General features: G+C 33.8%; 1 protein-coding gene across 20 annotated transcripts in view; it reads right to left on the reverse strand.

Annotated features, from left to right (window-relative positions):
* Positions 1 to 516: 516 nt before the first annotated feature.
* The window catches only part of RECQL2 (RECQ helicase L2), a 76,594-nt gene continuing 59,327 nt past the window's right edge, over positions 517 to 17,783 (reverse strand). For 8 of the 20 annotated variants that reach the window (XM_088216155.1, XM_088216161.1, XM_088216156.1 and 5 more), the window contains 4 exons: positions 12,009 to 12,073; positions 3,157 to 3,235; positions 1,317 to 1,534; positions 517 to 855 (listed from right to left, as the gene is read on the reverse strand). In XM_088216155.1, coding sequence (XP_088072281.1) covers positions 670 to 855; positions 1,317 to 1,534; positions 3,157 to 3,235; positions 12,009 to 12,073 — 548 coding nt within the window. In that variant the 3' untranslated portion in view covers positions 517 to 669. The other 12 variants (XR_015817883.1, XR_015817881.1, XM_088216162.1 and 9 more) reach the window with 9 other exon arrangements.

The following is a 17,783-nucleotide window of genomic DNA, read 5'->3' on the forward strand; positions in this document are numbered from 1 at the left end:
AAAATAATACACGTTTATCTCCCGTGTATAAAAAATAATAAGCACATGAGAGAATACCTTTTTTTTTTTTTTTCAAAAAAAACAAAAAAAAAAAAATCCTAAAAAATGACATTTTTAAATTTTCATACTTCTTTGCCATTTTATTCATTATTGGCTATCTTGTTTGTTCTTATAAAAAAAATACATATAATTTTCTAAAACATAAAAATTACAAACGTTTTGGTACTGATTACCTTGTTTGTTTTATAAAACAGAATACATATAACTAGAAAAAATAAAAACTATAAAACACTTTCATATAGTAAATTGGACTGTTCATTTCTCTTGACATCAAAATTTTAATTGAGTTGCTTTAGAAATTTAAAAAGTCTTTTTTTTTTCTGGTGAATTGTTATTACTTTTTTAGTTATTTGTGAACTTCTACCATAATCTTCTCCAGCATTAATCATCATCATCATCATCATCTCATTTTATGCTTTTCCCGCAGGGAAAAAGACATTCATCAAAAACCCCCCCTTAACTGAAAAAATTCATTAAAAGTTCTCTGAATTGTGGCCTGGTATAACTTATGATGGATTAAATAAAAGATAGTGATTACATCTAAAAAATTAAATTACTTAAGTTTAATCTTAATTGAACTCCAAATTGAACAGAAGACTTCTTTTAATCTCAAACCTCATCTTCACTGCTCTCAATAAGCACAGGAGACTTCTGGGTCTTCAGCTTCTTTGTGGATGTGTTGCCACTGACAAGGCTTCCATAAACCGTATCATTATCTGCAGGCCATTTCTCTATTTCTTCAAGAATTCTAACCCCGTATTTTTCTGTCTTCAACTTTCCAATTATTCCCTCCAACTGCAGAGCATTGAAATAAGCAATAATCTTAGATTCTTGAGGATAAAAGTTGCAGAAAACTCCCTTAAACTTCTTGACAAGCCCATGTGCCTGTTTGGCAACAACACTTGCACATGCAGGCACACACCCTCGCTATTTCTCCCATGTGAACCTAGTGTGTGTAGACATGTTTTATGTGTGAAGATGTGCATACCCCTTGCACGTGCGTGTATCCGAGGCATATAATGCATGCATCTATTTAAAATTGTGAGAGGTACACACAATTAATAGGGGCAGCTAGCTTTCTGTTCTAAATTAGAATGCTGAATAGAGAATTAAAATTAGAGACACCGTGGACAACTAGTTTTTTCTTGCTCTTTGTTATTGCTGCAAGCATAAGTGTAATTTAAATTAGACAAATCACTATTGGAAGGATGGCTACTCAGGAAAGTAAGGCATCTAGAAAACATAAGTGAACTTGCCTCCTCCATAGATTTTGGTTTCTGGGAGCTTAACATGCTGATCTGTTGACTTGAAAACACAGAATGAGGCAATATACCACCATTAACTGAACACAGTTCCTTCCGCAGCTCATCAAGCTTAAGCTCCAAACCACAGAATGTAAGACCACGCTTTGATTTCTTGTTGGATGCTGAATTCTTTCGGCTGCTTGAAATTTCTAGTTTAATGATTTTTTTCCCTGAAAATGATTATTTTTTGTTAGATCCTAATTACAATAAGACAAATATAAATGAGCAAACCACAATGAACCACTTAATGAAAATGAAATATGCTAACTCAAAATTTCACAGTAAAAGCTGGTTTCCTCTACTAATCTAGATCTCTATATCCAAAAGAATGGATGTAGTGCTGAAGTTACCAAGGGGATAACTTAATCTCGTAAACTCATGCTACACCAGCATAAAACAATTATTATAATAATATTAATAACTAATACTATAATGATTCTAGACTTCTGTTTGCAATCCATCTTGTCTTTCACCAAAATATCCCTAAAACTTAATGTTTAAAAGAGTAATATAGCTTGTTAGTTATCTGATAGACAGGAAGGCACTCAATTGATTAAGCAGCTCTTGTTTTTAGCCCTTATGTCCCCAAGAACCTCCTTTCTACACTTTGAAACTGATCCTTAACGTATTTGATTAATTTTAGACCCCTCCCATCCCTTAAAACTGTAGACATTTAAAAATTAATCCAAATATCTGACGCACACTATTTATTGTGGGAAATAATTTACAAAGAAACAAAAAAAAAATGAATTGGATATGATGAATGCATCAAGTAAAAATTAGTAATAGTACTTAACATCAAATTAATTAAATTTGATCTTGAACTTTAGATAAAGCCGCACATAACATGGTCATAATGCTAGTGAGAATAAAAAGACAAATTTCCAAATTTAATTTGACCTTAGACGAGTGAGAACCAAGGCTATGCAAGACAAAAAATACCATTTAAAGCATTATAAGAGAATACAAAGAAAAAATGGCATCAGAGAAAAAGATAAGTGCAAGAGTTTATTTCGTCCTATCTAGGATTAGTTGCTATTAAAGCTTTATTTAGCTATCTTAATTAATTCACTTCTCTTTATAAAATGAATTGATGCCTATATAACTGCACCTCTTTCAGGGCTTAGAAATGGTTATGACTATAGAAAAACATATATACGTAGTGTTGGATACGCATGATCTTTAGTCTTGTCCCCATCTTGTTTGTTCTCTTATCCTTTCTTCCTCTTCAATTGCATTTCTATCTTTTTCCCTATCTTGCTTTTAGTTCGTATTTTCCTCTATTCAGTCTCTTGTCCTATATCATTTGGTATCAAGGCCAACCTGTCCTACAGTACCAAGGAAACCATTCCTTAAAATGATTGCCAAAGCTGGAATTAAGTTTTCATCTTAACAACCAAAAGCATGTATAAATATTTTCTTAAAAACATTAAATACTGTCATCAATCCTAAAACAATATATGATGGATATTTCCAGAACAATATGCAAGAAATATGAAAAATTGAAGTACCAAATACTTTCTCATTTTGGTTGGAAGATGATGCATGCATGCAGTTTCACAAATCAATATGAAATGGAATGAGATATATCTTCTAACATAAATCAATTGAAATCTGATGCTACAAGGACCTACCACTAGTTGCTAGGATGAATCAAAACAAAAAAGAGTACCTTCTAAAATGCAAAAGGTTAAATTCTAAGAAAAATAGCATAACTAATAGTAGAAAACAGAATCCTAACAATATACTGCCCTAGATCTATGGAATAGCAGCTTTTTTGAAGCATATGTACCTAGTAATAATTGCTTTGCCAATGGTCCAACTGTTACATAAGCATTTGTTGCATAAGCTGTATGCCGGAACTCTTCTTTCTGCAGTAGAAATAACTATATCATAAACAGACAAAAATCTCTGACAAAAACATGTACTGATAAGAGAACTTTTATGAATCCAGAAAAGAAACTATTCAATAAGGAAAGTTTAGAATTTATACATTTTGTAAAAAAAGTTATAGAATAAATTAGTTTTACATAAATATTACCAACAGTTTCCTTTAGTACATTTGTACTCCTAGTACATGAAATATTAGAATAGAAAAAGGGAACCGCCAGAGAAGGAAAAGGTTGAGATTACTGCATGATTCAATGAAGAATTGGAAACTTTACATACCTGATCAGCAAATAGGTATAGTTTCTCATTATCAAGCGCAGAATAATATGAACTATTTACAATTATCGAGCAGGTAATGATATTATTATTCAAAAAAGAAATCAATAAGAGGGGTTGGAAGGACCATATTCCTGCTTGTTCAATGAGTCTCTTTCTTTCGAATAGGATGCTTATAATTATCAGTTTTGGATTTATCAAAGGCCATTAACTTCTCTATTGAGAAGAAGTCTTTTAATAACTGCAGAGAAGTAGTGGAGTTTCATTCTGGCAATATGGTTATTTTAGAATTCCTGAAGGAGAAATCTCTTAAAATTTGTGTAGAATAATAAAGGGGTGTGGTGGTTGAGAATATTCTTTTGTCCCAGTTTTCTAATAAGAAGCAAAGTGTTTAGCTAGCTTATCGAGAGATGAACAAGTACTTAATCTTCCAAAATGTCAGTGGGAAGTATCTGTCCGTGTCAGAGTTTGCTGGAGGCAGGAAGACAAACAACATATTTATTCTAGAAGGCAGAGCCAGAGTCATATGGAGAAAATTGGAAAGTCCCTTTAGTGAGATTGTTGACTAGAGAAAGGGATATGTAAATTTGGAGGACAATAGAGATGCTGCAAGTGGCAGAACCTTGCAAATGAATATAGAGGCAGCTCGCTAGGATGCTGTTAGGGCTTGACCTTGACATGCGCTTTTATCGGAACTGTGAGACAGAAACAACAAATTAAATTATAACAGATCAGAGAGAGATCGGTAGGGAAAGAAATAATATAAAGAGACCAAAAGAGAGATTGTAAAAGAGAGGGATCGGGAGTGAGAAAGATTCCTTCTTCTGCGGGTCTTCAGTTTCCATGAACCAAATGCAGTAAATAGAGCACTACTGTCCTTGGCTAGTCACTACATTTTTAAGGTTTCTTTCTTTGAGCGGAACCAGAGCTTTGGAGGCTTTAATCCCTTGCAAAGTGATTTGCTCTCAATCTCTTCCAAAACTGACATTTGATTCAACAAAATCAAAGATGATAGGATTGTGGAGCTTCTTTCAATCTATTCCCAGAGTCATGTTAACCTGGAACCACTAGATCCCGTATTTCCACTGCAACTGAATTGTTTACAAAGGAATGAGAGCTTCCACCAAATTAGAATGGGTTTCCCATTCAACTGCCCCCTGACCTTAACTGTGCCACCCAAAGAACCTCCTGCTGTGGCTTAGAGAGATAGGGTCACAGGATCATCTGTATTATCATGTTGCTCTTCCTCCGTGGTTTGCTCCACTTCACCACCTTCTTACTCTTCACGTTTCTCTACTGCCATGGATGTTATTTCTTTACATTGATGTACTGGGAAATAATTTTCCCCTGCATCTGTAACAAAGATTTCTCCTTTAGTTCTAAATGATTTGGACCTCTTATGGGTGAGGTTTTTTGAAAATTCTGAACATTAGAGAAATTTTCGGTAACGGGGAGACTTCCTTTGGGATTTGATGATTTGAAAGAAGTCGTAGAATGCTTTGATTTATTTTGACGGTTGATGACATCTACTACTTCTTGTTACAAAGCCAATTTAAATGTTTGAGCCAAGGTGTGTGGCCTTCGCATTTTGATTGTTGGTCTAAGTTCTTCATTTCGACCACTTATAAAACTAAAAATAAAATATATTTCAGAAAATCATGTTTTTTGGTCAATATCAAAGACCTCATTTCTTCAAACTTTTCGTGATATTTGACGATGATATCCTCTTGTATCAATTTGTTAAATTCCTCCACAATGTCTACTTTAGTTAACCCTCCGAACCTTCTACACAATTCCTCCACAAATATTTTCCATTCAAATATCTGAGAATCATTTGTTAACCCGTGGAACTAAATTTTTGCCTCGTCCCCTAGATACATCGAGACTATTTCTACTTTATTTTCTTTTGAAAATTAAAAAATATAGAAATATTTGTTGCATCTCCTAGTCGAAGATCTAGGATTTTTTTCCTTAAAAAACAGGTATTTCAATTTTCGGGTAGAAATTTCTTGTTTGCTTACTCCTTTGGTTCGACCCACTATTAATCCTATTTCTCTTGTTCTAGGGTTTTGTCAAATTGTTTTATCCACATTTAAAATACAGACGGAGGGACTTACCTTTGCGGCTGTTTTATCTAACCAGACGCCACCGTGCAAGAGATCAGAGATCCTATCTAATTGCTAGCTGAATATAGCCATTTTTTGATCTATCTTGTTTTGATTTTGCTGTTGAGATCCATACACTCTGACAAAAATCTGCGAGCCTTCGATCCAAATTGCGAACATTTTCTTCTAAAGTTTGCATTTTCTGAAGTTCGATTACCACGATTTTTCCTTTGTTTTTTTTGCCAGAACACAGCTTGCAAGAGTCTCTTCGGATTCAACCAGCTCTCATATCAAGTTGTTAGGACTCGACCTTGATATGTACTTTTACCATAATTGTGAGACAGTAAAAGTAAATTAAATTATAACATATGAGAAAGAGATCAATGAGGAAAGAAATAATATAAAGAGATCAAGAGAAATTGTAAAAGAGAGTGATCAAGAGAGAGCAAAAAGAGTGTGAGATTGGAATAGAGACAGTTTAGAGAGAGAAAAAGATAGAGAGAGAACACTGAAACAGAGAAACTGAAGAGATATTTGAGATTAATCTTCAACAAAATACTTTGATGATTGAATCTTACAAATGGAGACTTAAATACATAAACTGGTGCATTAATGTTTCGCCAAACGACACCGTGGAGGCCAAAACGATGCAAAAATTGACGATCAGTGGGGATGCATCCTATTCGGGTTCACTGCATGGAGGAGGAAAAGGAAAAGTCAACCTGGTTCACTGCATGAAGAGAAAATGGTGCCGCGGTTCAGAAAATGATTCGGCGCCTACGGTTTTGGGGTTTGAAATACCCCCTCTTTGATCATGACACGTGTCCCTCCAGTCTCCTCAGATATTGCCATGTGGCATGAATTATTTTCAGGCAGGAGAACATGTGATCGACGCTTGTAAACCCTTTCTGTGCGGTCGGTTTCACCTTCCTCTTTTTGCTCCCTTGCTGATTCTCTACCTCCTTGCTCATTTTCTTGCAGGTGCAATTGGTTCTGAACAAGAGCAAGAGAGGAGGGGCTAAAGATTCAATTCTCGACATAGCTGAAATAATGCCTACAAAGAGGGTGTTTGTTAACCATAAAAAGATAATGGTTGGAGGAGGCAATCAAGGGATATATATTCTATTAGATAGTCGTTCCATAATGATAGAAAAGTTAGGAATGCGCTCACAGTTATTCAAGTATTTGAGCATAGCTCAAGCCCCCACATAATTCCATGTAAGAGTACTTTGGTTGGAATGCGGTATAAAATACTGTGAAGGATTTGATAAAGGCGATGGAATGTATTAGTGAAAATTTGTAATTAAATTTTTTATTTATTGAATTTTTATTCATGATACTTTATTATACGACATTTGGATATATATAGGAAAAAATTAAAGAGAGTTTTATTAGAAAACTAAATATAAATCACTCCCATAAAAAAAAAAACATCTTTTACTTATAGAAATTAACTGTGATTCTACTTTATCAGGAGCTTTCTTAAAGATACCAATTTGTATAGAAATTGAACTTCTACAAGAATCAGATTCCTACACTCTTCTTCAAGCTGGTTTGAAAATATAAAGCAAACTAAATTTGGAACTCAATTCTTAAAAAGTCTTCTAGGTAGTGCCTTGGTGAAAATATTCATGATTTGATGGGAAGATTGAATGTCATAAGGATAGTGCTTTTGATTCTATTTCTCTTTAATAAAGTGTTTATCAATCTCCATATACTTAGTTCAATCATGATGAACTGGGTTCTTTATTATGCTTAAGATGGATTGATTATCACATTATACTTTCATAGGCTTTAAAGAGGGAATTTTCAATTCATTCAATATCCCTTGTAGCCACAATCTTTTACATATATTATGTGTTAAAGCTATAAATTCATCCAATATCCTTGATAACACTTACTGCTTTTTGCTTCTCCAAATAACTAGATTCCCCTAGACATGTACAGTTTTCAGATGTGGATTCTATCAGTTATAGAACCAGCCTAATCTATATCAACATATATATTCCAATTTCTTAGCTTTTCTTTGTAGTACTTGAGAATCCCAAACAATACCGCTATAAGTTTTTTAGCTAGGTCATTCATTAATTGATTTACTGCACTGACAATAAAAACGATATATGGTTTGATTTGTACAAGGAATATCAATTTACCTACTAGATATTGGTATCTTTTTTTGTCAACTAAAGTACTATTGATTTCACTTCCCAATTTAATATTGTGATCCATGAGTATGTATACGGGCTTGCATCCAAGCATTCCACTCTCTTTTAAAAGATCCAACACATATTTTGGCTGGAAAACTAAGATTTCTTTCCTTGTCCAAACATTTCCATTCCCAAAAGATATTTGAGATTTGTTAGGTTTTTAATCTCAAATTCTTATACTTAAGATCTTTTTTAGTCTGAGTATCTCCTTTGTGTCATCCTCTATAATTATTACATCTTTACATATACGATGAAAATTGTCATTTTTCTTGAAGGATCATACTTGACAAATATAGTATGACCTATTAGCATTAATTACATCAAAATTGCTTGAATGCCTAAGTAAATTTGTTGAATGATATAGTTCGCATATATCGCAATGGATATTTCTATTATTTGGATCTTTCAATAAAATATGAAACATATCATTCAAAATATAAAAAGATGGTGTCCAAGTTGTTTGTGATAGAGCAAAATCTTGTCGGAAGCGGTTGTAGAGGTGGCAAAGAGAGAGAGTCTAGGTGTATCCAAGAAATACAATTTGTTCTTTATATTAGCATGTCCAATCATTTTCCTCAAGTTCCTGGTCTAAAAGGAAGAGGGAAAAAAGTAATTTTACAATTCAAATCTTGTGATAATATTGTTATTGACCTTTGGTTGGTGCATAGTTTTGGAATATGAAACACATTTTCAAGTATCAAATTAGAACTAATCTTGCTGTTATCCATTCTTGCAATGGTATTTAGGAAACCTTCGACAACAATAATTTTCCTACTACTTAGCCACACAACATATATGTTGAAGTATTGGTAGGAATTGGTCATGATCAATGATTCCTGAGCTTATGATCCATGGGTGGTCATATGGTCTATCTGAAGCATTTAAACCATGTTGAGAGAGATAATTTACTTAAGCTTGCAAATAGACCTTACCTGTGGGTTTGTCTAAGGATTCAGCCGACTCCTTAGTCTTTCAATATTTGCCTTGAATTCTCTGAGATATGAAGTTTTCTCTATCCCTTGTTGGGTTGGTCACGTTTGCTTGTCCTTCAGGCCTTTCTGACTTATTTTGTATCTTTAATATTTCTTGGAGGTAGTGAGCTTACCATGGAGACATTTCTCTTTGTTACGCTTGAGTTCCTTACAGAAGGTACACCATAGATTGTCCCGACTCATGCCTCCTGGTCTTGTAGCATTTTGATTATGCTCTTCGACGGCATACGTGATTGACGGGCATACCAGAGTTCTGAATGGAGTGGGGTTCCAGCATTACTCTCCTCTTGCTTTCCATTGTCATGATGATTAGAATTACTTCATTCAGCGGTGTCACATCTTTACTCATATTGAACCCTTAGGGAGTCAAACTCCATATGGAGCTTGCTAGGAACTTAAAAACTATGTCTTTCTTAACAAGGTTTTAAGGCAACAGCATCTGCACTACATTGCATTCTGAGGCAAAGGTAGTGATCCAGCTCCTACCACCCAGTCTTTAAGAGGTTAGCATACTCCCTAACTTTCCTATTTCCTTGTTGTATGGAAGAAGTCTTAATCTTCAATTGGGACACTTGTGCTCCATCATGGACTTTGAAGTACATTTGCTTCGCCGCTTCTCATATTTCTTTGGCATTAGGGAGGAACATGCAGTTGTCACTAATCGCTAGAATTGTAGAATTGCAAATCCAGACCATGATCACGGAATCTTCTTCCTCATGCATCAAAGCGAATATCCCAAGTTGTGGCCCAACGGTGATTGATTTTCCTTAACCTGTTTGGATAGCCTGATTAGTTGAAACCATTTCAAGTAATTATTCCCATTCAACCAATAGGCCACTTGAATATAATGTATTCTCCAGAAGGATGGGATGAGGTCATCCACTTCAGAATTAGCTCTAGTGGAGTTTAGGTTATCTCTCACATGTATCGATTTGTAGGTGATTATAAGAGAAAATAGTAGTCAGAGAGGCTGGTGTGACGGCTGGAATTTTCTGGGCAGCAGCTAGTGCAGCTGACCGGCAATGAAGCGTGGGTTCGAACAGGGCAAAATAGAGGCCAACAGGGCAGCAATTGGCTTGAGCAAAAACATGGGCGAAACAGAGGCAAGCAGTAGCTCGTTGGAGAGGAAACAGGGAAAAACAGAGAAGTGGCTGGCTGGAGCCGAAGCAGGGGTGAAATGAGCAGTGGAAACAGAGGCAGCTAAAACAGGAGTGAGACATGAACGAAAAGAGCACACCGAAACAGAGCGCAACAAAAACAGAGCGCGCAATATAGTGGCAGCTGGAGCAGAAAAACAGAGGAGCTGGAATGGCTACTTGCAGCTGAAACAGAGCAGCTGTGGCTGAAACCAGACAGTACTTTTACTCCGGCTATGAAGGCTCGTTTAAGGTTTTCTGTATTTTCTTATTTTAGTAGGAGGGCGCTTAGGATTTATAAAAGGTTATGATTTTCTCCTATAACTCTGATACCATATAGAAAAATAAAATAGTACTCTTGAAACAAAAGGGAGTATATATACATGAATCTTAGCATAAAAGAAGGAAATCCTGATATTAACCACAACAGGTATATCACTATTATACCCCCGCTCTTACTATTAATTTAAAGATATATACTACTTTGGACAATACTACCTAACAGAGTTCTTTTAAAGATATATACTACTTTGGACAATACTACCTAACAGAGTTCTTTTAAAGATATATACTACTTCGGACAATACTACCTAACAGAGTTCTTCTATTAGAAGGGTTTTGGAGGATATTTTGTCCTCCAAGATTGTGTTTTTCTTTTCTTGCTTTTAATAATATTTCTTTTTTCATAAAAAAGGTATTTCTATTCAATATGAGTAGACAATAATAATGAACCATGTTTTCAAATTAAGATTATCTCACTGAAGATGACACAGGAGTGAAGAACTTTAACTTTATTTTGGAAAGCATTATAATCCTACTGCAGGATCATCAGTGATACCACAAAGAAGTGTCTCAGAGTTCAGTCCAAAGGGCATTAGTTTCTGTTTAATGCTAAGAGATGAAACACAGGATAGGGTAAAAGTCTAACTTTTTATAATTTGAATATGATAGTGGTTACAGGTCCCAATTATATTTTGATTGTTTGTCCACCTTTCTCTACGCTGTTCACTCACAATTTTAACCGTGGGTAGCTCCAAGTTCTCTGGGAAAGGAAGGATAATGATCCAAGCCACACTTAACAGAAATATAAATTGCTTTAGGTAACTGTTGAGCAGATGCAACTATAACCACTTTGAATTTTACATTGACACAAAGTAGCAACTGTATCAATAGATCTCTTATTGATTGTTGTTTTTTCTTCAGGCATTCAAATACTATAGCAGATGAGCGCCTGATAAGATTTAGCCCAGTTAACTATTTCATATTTTCCTTAAAACCTGATATTTTTCTACATTCAAAAAAAAAATCTGATACTTTTCTATTTCATGCTTATATACTCTTTTATTTCTTTGGCAAGAGCTATTTTGGCAAGACCGTAGATTATTTGTTTAGAGAAGAATCATCATATTATGACAACCGTTTCCCAACAAAATCGTTATGCCGGAACACTATGTTTTTGAGCTCCCTATAGGCCAATGCTAACGGGAAACATTTTGGCATTGTGCTTTCTATACTACATAGAAATTGCGGAGCTATCATTTTTGAGCTCTGGGGTTCTTTCTTGAGCAGTTCCATTGTATTTGTCTTTTTACTTTTGCTTCATTTCCTCTTTTTGGAGGATGTCTTGTTCCCCATACTTGTAACTATGCTCTTCTCATCTGAATATAATTCTTCTTCTATCCAGAAAGAGAGAAGAAAAAATGAAGAGCTAAATTATTTCAATGATTCATTTCTTTATTGGCCAATCATAGTTTGGATGCAGTAGTCTTAATCAAATTGCCTTCGTAAATCAAAAGCAGCATCATCTTCAAAAAAATTTTCCATTAATTTGGGCCCTATCAGGCTGGCATAAAAAGAAACTTATTCTATAAAAGGGTTCTTGTAGATTTATATCCACGTTGTCCATATTTCTTGTTGTATAACAAGATATGCAAGCCAAGAGAACAAAACTCAGGTCACACTATTTTTCAGTTACCAACTCAGTTAAAAGAATGCAACTATGCTTATATGTTCCATGTTTAAAGGATTGGAATTTTACCAAAACATGGTCTACTATAAGCTGTACAACAAGCTGCTCGAGTTCCTCTCTCTTCAGATCCAAACCTAGGACATCCAACAAAAAGAGAAAGTATGAAATACTGAAAGAACCATGGACAAAAAGCCAGAGTGTTTTTATTTATTTAATACAATAATGACAGCTTTAAGAATAAACAAAGACATCCTGCCCTCAGACAGCAGATTTAAGGAACCTAATGGACATTTTGATTATTGCTGATGTTTATCTTTTGCAGGTGGACACCTCCCCTGGTGCCCTTGATAATACAATTGTTCCTCTCTATGCCAAAAGAGTGAGAGAGAGAATACATGAAGACATTAGAACTTTGGGACTGGACACACTAGAAGTTGAAAGACTTCATTGTAATAATTGCCACAATAACAGCAAGGTCAATTTTATGGCTAAAAAGTACTCGAGTATCGGAAATGATCACGTTTGATCTCTTCATCAAATTGCCTCCATGTGAATGGTTTACCCACAAGTTCCTGACCTTGAACTATATGAGGTCCAATTTTCAGGAACCTAACAAAAAATTTATCTATTGTATATTTAATGTTAGGACAAATCAAGGTTAAATTACCTACTTAAGGATTCAGAAATAAGAAACTAGATATCACACTTTTTTCAGGTTTTACATCTAAGAAATATTAGACATCACACTTAAAGCTTAGTTGCATAATCAGGAAATTGAGAAAATTCTCAAAATATTTTATTGAATAATTAAACTGTTTCAAAATGTTAGATTAAAAAGGTATTTAGAATGCTTTCCAATTAACCTTTACCGTGTAGGATTAGACTAAGTGTAGAATTTTGGAAAAAAATATTCTCTTTTATTTATCCTACGATTTATGTCATTACAGAAGGGGTATATATGCAGAATTCCTATCTACTAATAAAGAAATTACCTTTAAAGTAGAGATTATAATTAATTACATTATTATGGGAAAGAATTATATAGAAAAAATATCTCAACTAATTAAATAACAAAATATTCTAATCAACACTCTGTCTCAAGTTAGTGTGTAGATGTCACACATACCCAACTTGCAGACCAAATTCTAAAGAGATTTGTTGTAAAATCCTTTAATAAAGATATCTGTCACCTCATCGCTAGAAGACACATAATATAAGTATAAGGAACTATCAACCACTTTTTCTCTTATGAAATGTTGATAAATCTCAATGTGCTTTGTCAGGTAATGTTGAATTGAATTATGGGCAATGCTAATTGCTTTATCGTCACAAAACAATGATAAACTATTTTATTTAAACAATTTTAATTCCTTCATTAACTTTTACAACCATAATAATTCACATACCCCTTGCATCATTACTTTATATTCTGTTTCAGCACTGAAACAGACAACTATAATCTACTTCTTACTTTTCCATATAACCAAGTTACCTTCTAAGCGTGTGCAGTAACCGGTAGTTGACCTTCTATTATCTGGAGATCTAGCCCAATCGGCATCTGTAAATCTTTCTATCTTAAGTTCGCTATTTTTGGAGAAAAATAGACCTTTTGCTGTTGTAGATTTCAGATATCGTAATATACGGAAGACATGTAAATGATTCTCAAGAGAATCATGCATATACTGACTCACCAGTCTAATTGCATATGCTATATAAGGTCTGGTCTGTGTGAGATAGATGAGTTTTCTAATCAATCTTTAGTATCTTCCAAAGTCAACTGATGTACCACTACTTGCTTGTAGTTTGTGATTGCTTTCAATAGGAAATTCTACTGGTTTGCAACTCGTCGTACTAGTATTTTCTAGTAAGTTTAGAATATATTTTCTTTGGGAAATGAAGATTTCTTTATTAAATTTGGCAACTTCAATTCTCAAAAGATACAACAATTTTTCTAAATTCTTTATTTCAAACTCTGAAACAAGAAGTTATTTTAATCGAACCATCTCCTTTGTATCATCTCCAGTCATCATAATATAATCTACATAGACAATGAGAAAAGTAATTCTACCCTTATAATGCTTCATGAACAGGGTATGATCAACATTACTTTGTTAATATCTAAAAAAAATCATAATTCTTTTAAACCTTTCAGATCATACTCTTGGAGACTGCTTCAATCCATATAAGATTTTCTTTAATTAGCAAATTTTTCTTTATATGTTTTCATTTTAAAATTCATGAGAAATTTTCATATACACCTCTTCCTCTAAGTCTTCATGAAGGAAGACATTTTTGACATCAAATTGTTGCAAGTCCCAATCAAGATTAGCTGCACAACACAATAATATTTTGATTGTGTTCATCTTTATGACAGGTACAAAAGTCTCTTGATAGTCAACTCTATAGGTCTGAGTAAACTCTTTAACCACTAATCTAACTTTATACCTTTCAATCGGCTCGTCTACTTTGTGTTTTACAATAAATACTAATTTGCAACTATCTTTTTTCTTTGTGGAGATGAAATAAGTTCTCACATTTCATTTTTTGCCAATGCTTTTATTTCTTCAATTATGGCTTCATTCCATTTGAGATCTCCTATATATTCTCTCCAATCCTATGTAATAGACACAGAGGAAACAGATAAAACAAAACCTCTATAGCAGAGAGAGAGATAGTCGTAAGAAAGAAAATTAAACATAGGATGTTTAGTACAAGACCTAACTCATTTTTTAAGAAAAATGAGTTTATCTACATTATTAAATAAATAACAAAATAGAGGTAACTCACCAGTACTTTCAGGAATTGAAGAAGATTTTTGACATGAGTCAAACTACATGATGGTTTTCTCTGTTTTATACTTCTTGAATACCTCTTCAAGTTTGATTTGTCCAGATGTCCCAATTTATCTTCTTGAAAGAGACTTTTCGAACTAAAAATCTCTCATTGAATATAACTGTCAAGACTTAACAAACTGAGCAAACTGGACATTACTTCTTCTTTCTCACTCTCCCACTGAAAAGGTGTTGGGATTAGATTGAAATAAAACTCAAATTCCCTGAAAGTAACATCCATAGTAATAAAATATATTTTCGATGGAGGATGATAACATTTGTAACCTTTTTAACAGGGGAAATATCCAATAAATATGTATTTAAGGGCCCTAGGTTCCAACTTTCCTACGCTTCTAGCATGGACAAAACAAACACATTCAAACACCTTTGGAGGAAGAATATATGAATTTTTTCTTGCAAAACTTCTAAAAAACTTTTAAAATTGAAGCTCTCAAAGACATTTTATTGATAAAGTAAATAACTACAAGAACTGCATTTTCCTAGTAACTTTTAAATAGATTTATGGTTAATATAAGAAATCGAACTACCTCCAATATGTGTCTATTTTTTCTTTCAACAACACCATTTTATTCACTGGTGCAGGCACACTTCGTTTGATAGATTATCTCATTAAACTCCAAGTAGGCACAAAATCCATCATTCATATATTCTGTACCATTGTTTATTTTTAAAATCTTAACTTTAGTATCAAACTAGATACATATCATTTTATTGAATGACTGACAGCATGAGAACACATTATTTTTTGTTTTCAACATATAAATCAATCTTAATCTAATATAACAGCCGATAAAAGTAATAAATCATTTATGACCAGATAAGAAGGTAATTTGAATAGGTCCCCAAACATCAGAATAAAGGGATAGGACTTCTATCGTCATTTACATGATAGAAACTTCTATGTTTAGCCTTTTATGCTTACTCACATGATAAAACTTTTTATGTTTAGTTACTCACATGCACCACAAAATAAGAAATTCATGAAAGTTTTTTTAAATAAATTGTAATATAATTTTTCTAAAGTAAAGAAAGAAGGATGTCCCAACTTCGATGTAACCGTAAGATTTCCCGATTGACATACGTATTTTTGAAGGCAATTTGATTCCCAATTACACTTTGACTTCTATTCAAAACGTATAAATCACCCTACAGTCCACCAATGCTAATCGTCTTCTCTGTTTGAAAACGCTGAAAGACACAATAGCTGGAGAAAAATTTAATTTTACAGCTAAGATCTTTAATAATGATACTAATGGACAAGAGACTGTTAGAAAAACTAAGCATGAAGAACTGAAAACAGAATAAGGGTTAAAGTACAATTAATGGAACATGTTCCAGATACAAAAGTATATGATTTATCTGTTACACGGACATTTTTTTATTTAATACAAGAAAAATAAGTTAAGAAGTTTTTAAAAGAGTCTGTCATGTGTCTATTAGCTCCGGAATTTATAATTCAAGTATCAGAATTGGAAATAACAGGGAGAGGAGTAATACCTAATTTCACAATTTTTGACGTACTAATAGTTGATAAATACTTAATTGAGATATACGATGCTTTAGGCTTTAAATCTCATTTTCAAAAAAGCTCTAACAGTTGATGAAGAGTTACCCGAACTTGAAACAATCAATTTCTTTACTCGTCATTATTTAGAATAACTAGAGATAAGGAAGAAACAATACTCAGTTTCTAATCTCAACGAGATAGAAAGGACCCGTTGATCAACACCAAGAATGCCAAAAAAGCGCTACAAATTGGAACCAGATTTGTCAGGCAGCAGCTCGGCTCGGCTCTGCTAAAAAAGGGTCGAAATGGCTCTAAAAAGGCTTGACTCAGATCGATTCAAAAAATGGCTTGGATCGGCTCAAAACAACTCGGACTCGGCTAAAAAAATAGCTTGTCTCAACTCAGAACAGCTCGGGCTCGGCTCACTCGGCTCAGCTCACTCAAACAAACCAAATTTGAGCGAAGTACGGCGCGGCAAAAGAGTTCTAGATCTGTGCGCGAAAAGGCACGACCAGAAAGCTTCCTGCGCACGGCTCTGTGCGCAGTCGAAGAAGAAGTTCGAAGTTCAGATCTGTGTGCGACACGACACGGCCTGAAAGCTTCTTGAGCACGATGGAAGAAGATCTGGGCATTGGTGGCGAATCCAATCGGAGAAGCGGAATTGTGCGGCGGTTTTCAGGTTTGCATGCAACGTGGCTTCGACCTGCTCCCCGGCGTGCCGACAGCAACGCATGATAAAAACTAGAGGCGACGACTTCGTCTAGAGTGACGGTGAGTACCAAGTCAGCCTATTTTATTATTTTAGACTTTGAAATAAACTCTGAAATTAAAACCCTAAAATAGTTTTATTTGACTCTGATACTATGTAAAATTTTAAAGAAAAATATTCTCTTTTATTTTTCCTACAATTTATGTCGTTACAGATAGGGTGTATATACAGAATTCTTATCTAGTGACGTGAAAATTATCTTTATAGTAGGGATTGCAATTAATTACATTATTATGGAAAATAACTATATAGAAAAAAAATATTTCAACTAATTAAGCAACAGGATATTGTAGCCAACACTAAGAAATGTAACTATTAACAAAAATAGAAAAACTAAATGCTAAAAACAATAAAATAATTAAAAATTATAGTAATAGTATAAATAGAATAATAGTTGTCTATTTAAAGACTTTTAATTTGTTACACAATTAGGCAATTTAAAGATAACTTGTTCTACATTGTCATCCTTTTGTTGAAGAAAACTCAACCTTAAGTTTTGAATTTCAACATATAAAATGACACAACCTTTTAGATTCTCGAAAATTTTTTTGCAAAACTTTGCACTTGTTTTAGGAGGGTGAAATCCTAGTCGTAAAATGAAATCAATATTATTGACTGGTTGGCGTTAATTCTCCTTGCATGAAACTTCCATAGAGATCTTTTTGTGAAAAATCATGAGGAATCTCAAAATCTTTACGATCATGAGCTAGAGTTGG

The sequence above is a fragment of the Carica papaya genome, chromosome 3, assembly GCF_054855325.1.
Source record: "Carica papaya isolate Zhongbai chromosome 3, ASM5485532v1, whole genome shotgun sequence".
NCBI lineage: Eukaryota > Viridiplantae > Streptophyta > Magnoliopsida > Brassicales > Caricaceae > Carica > Carica papaya.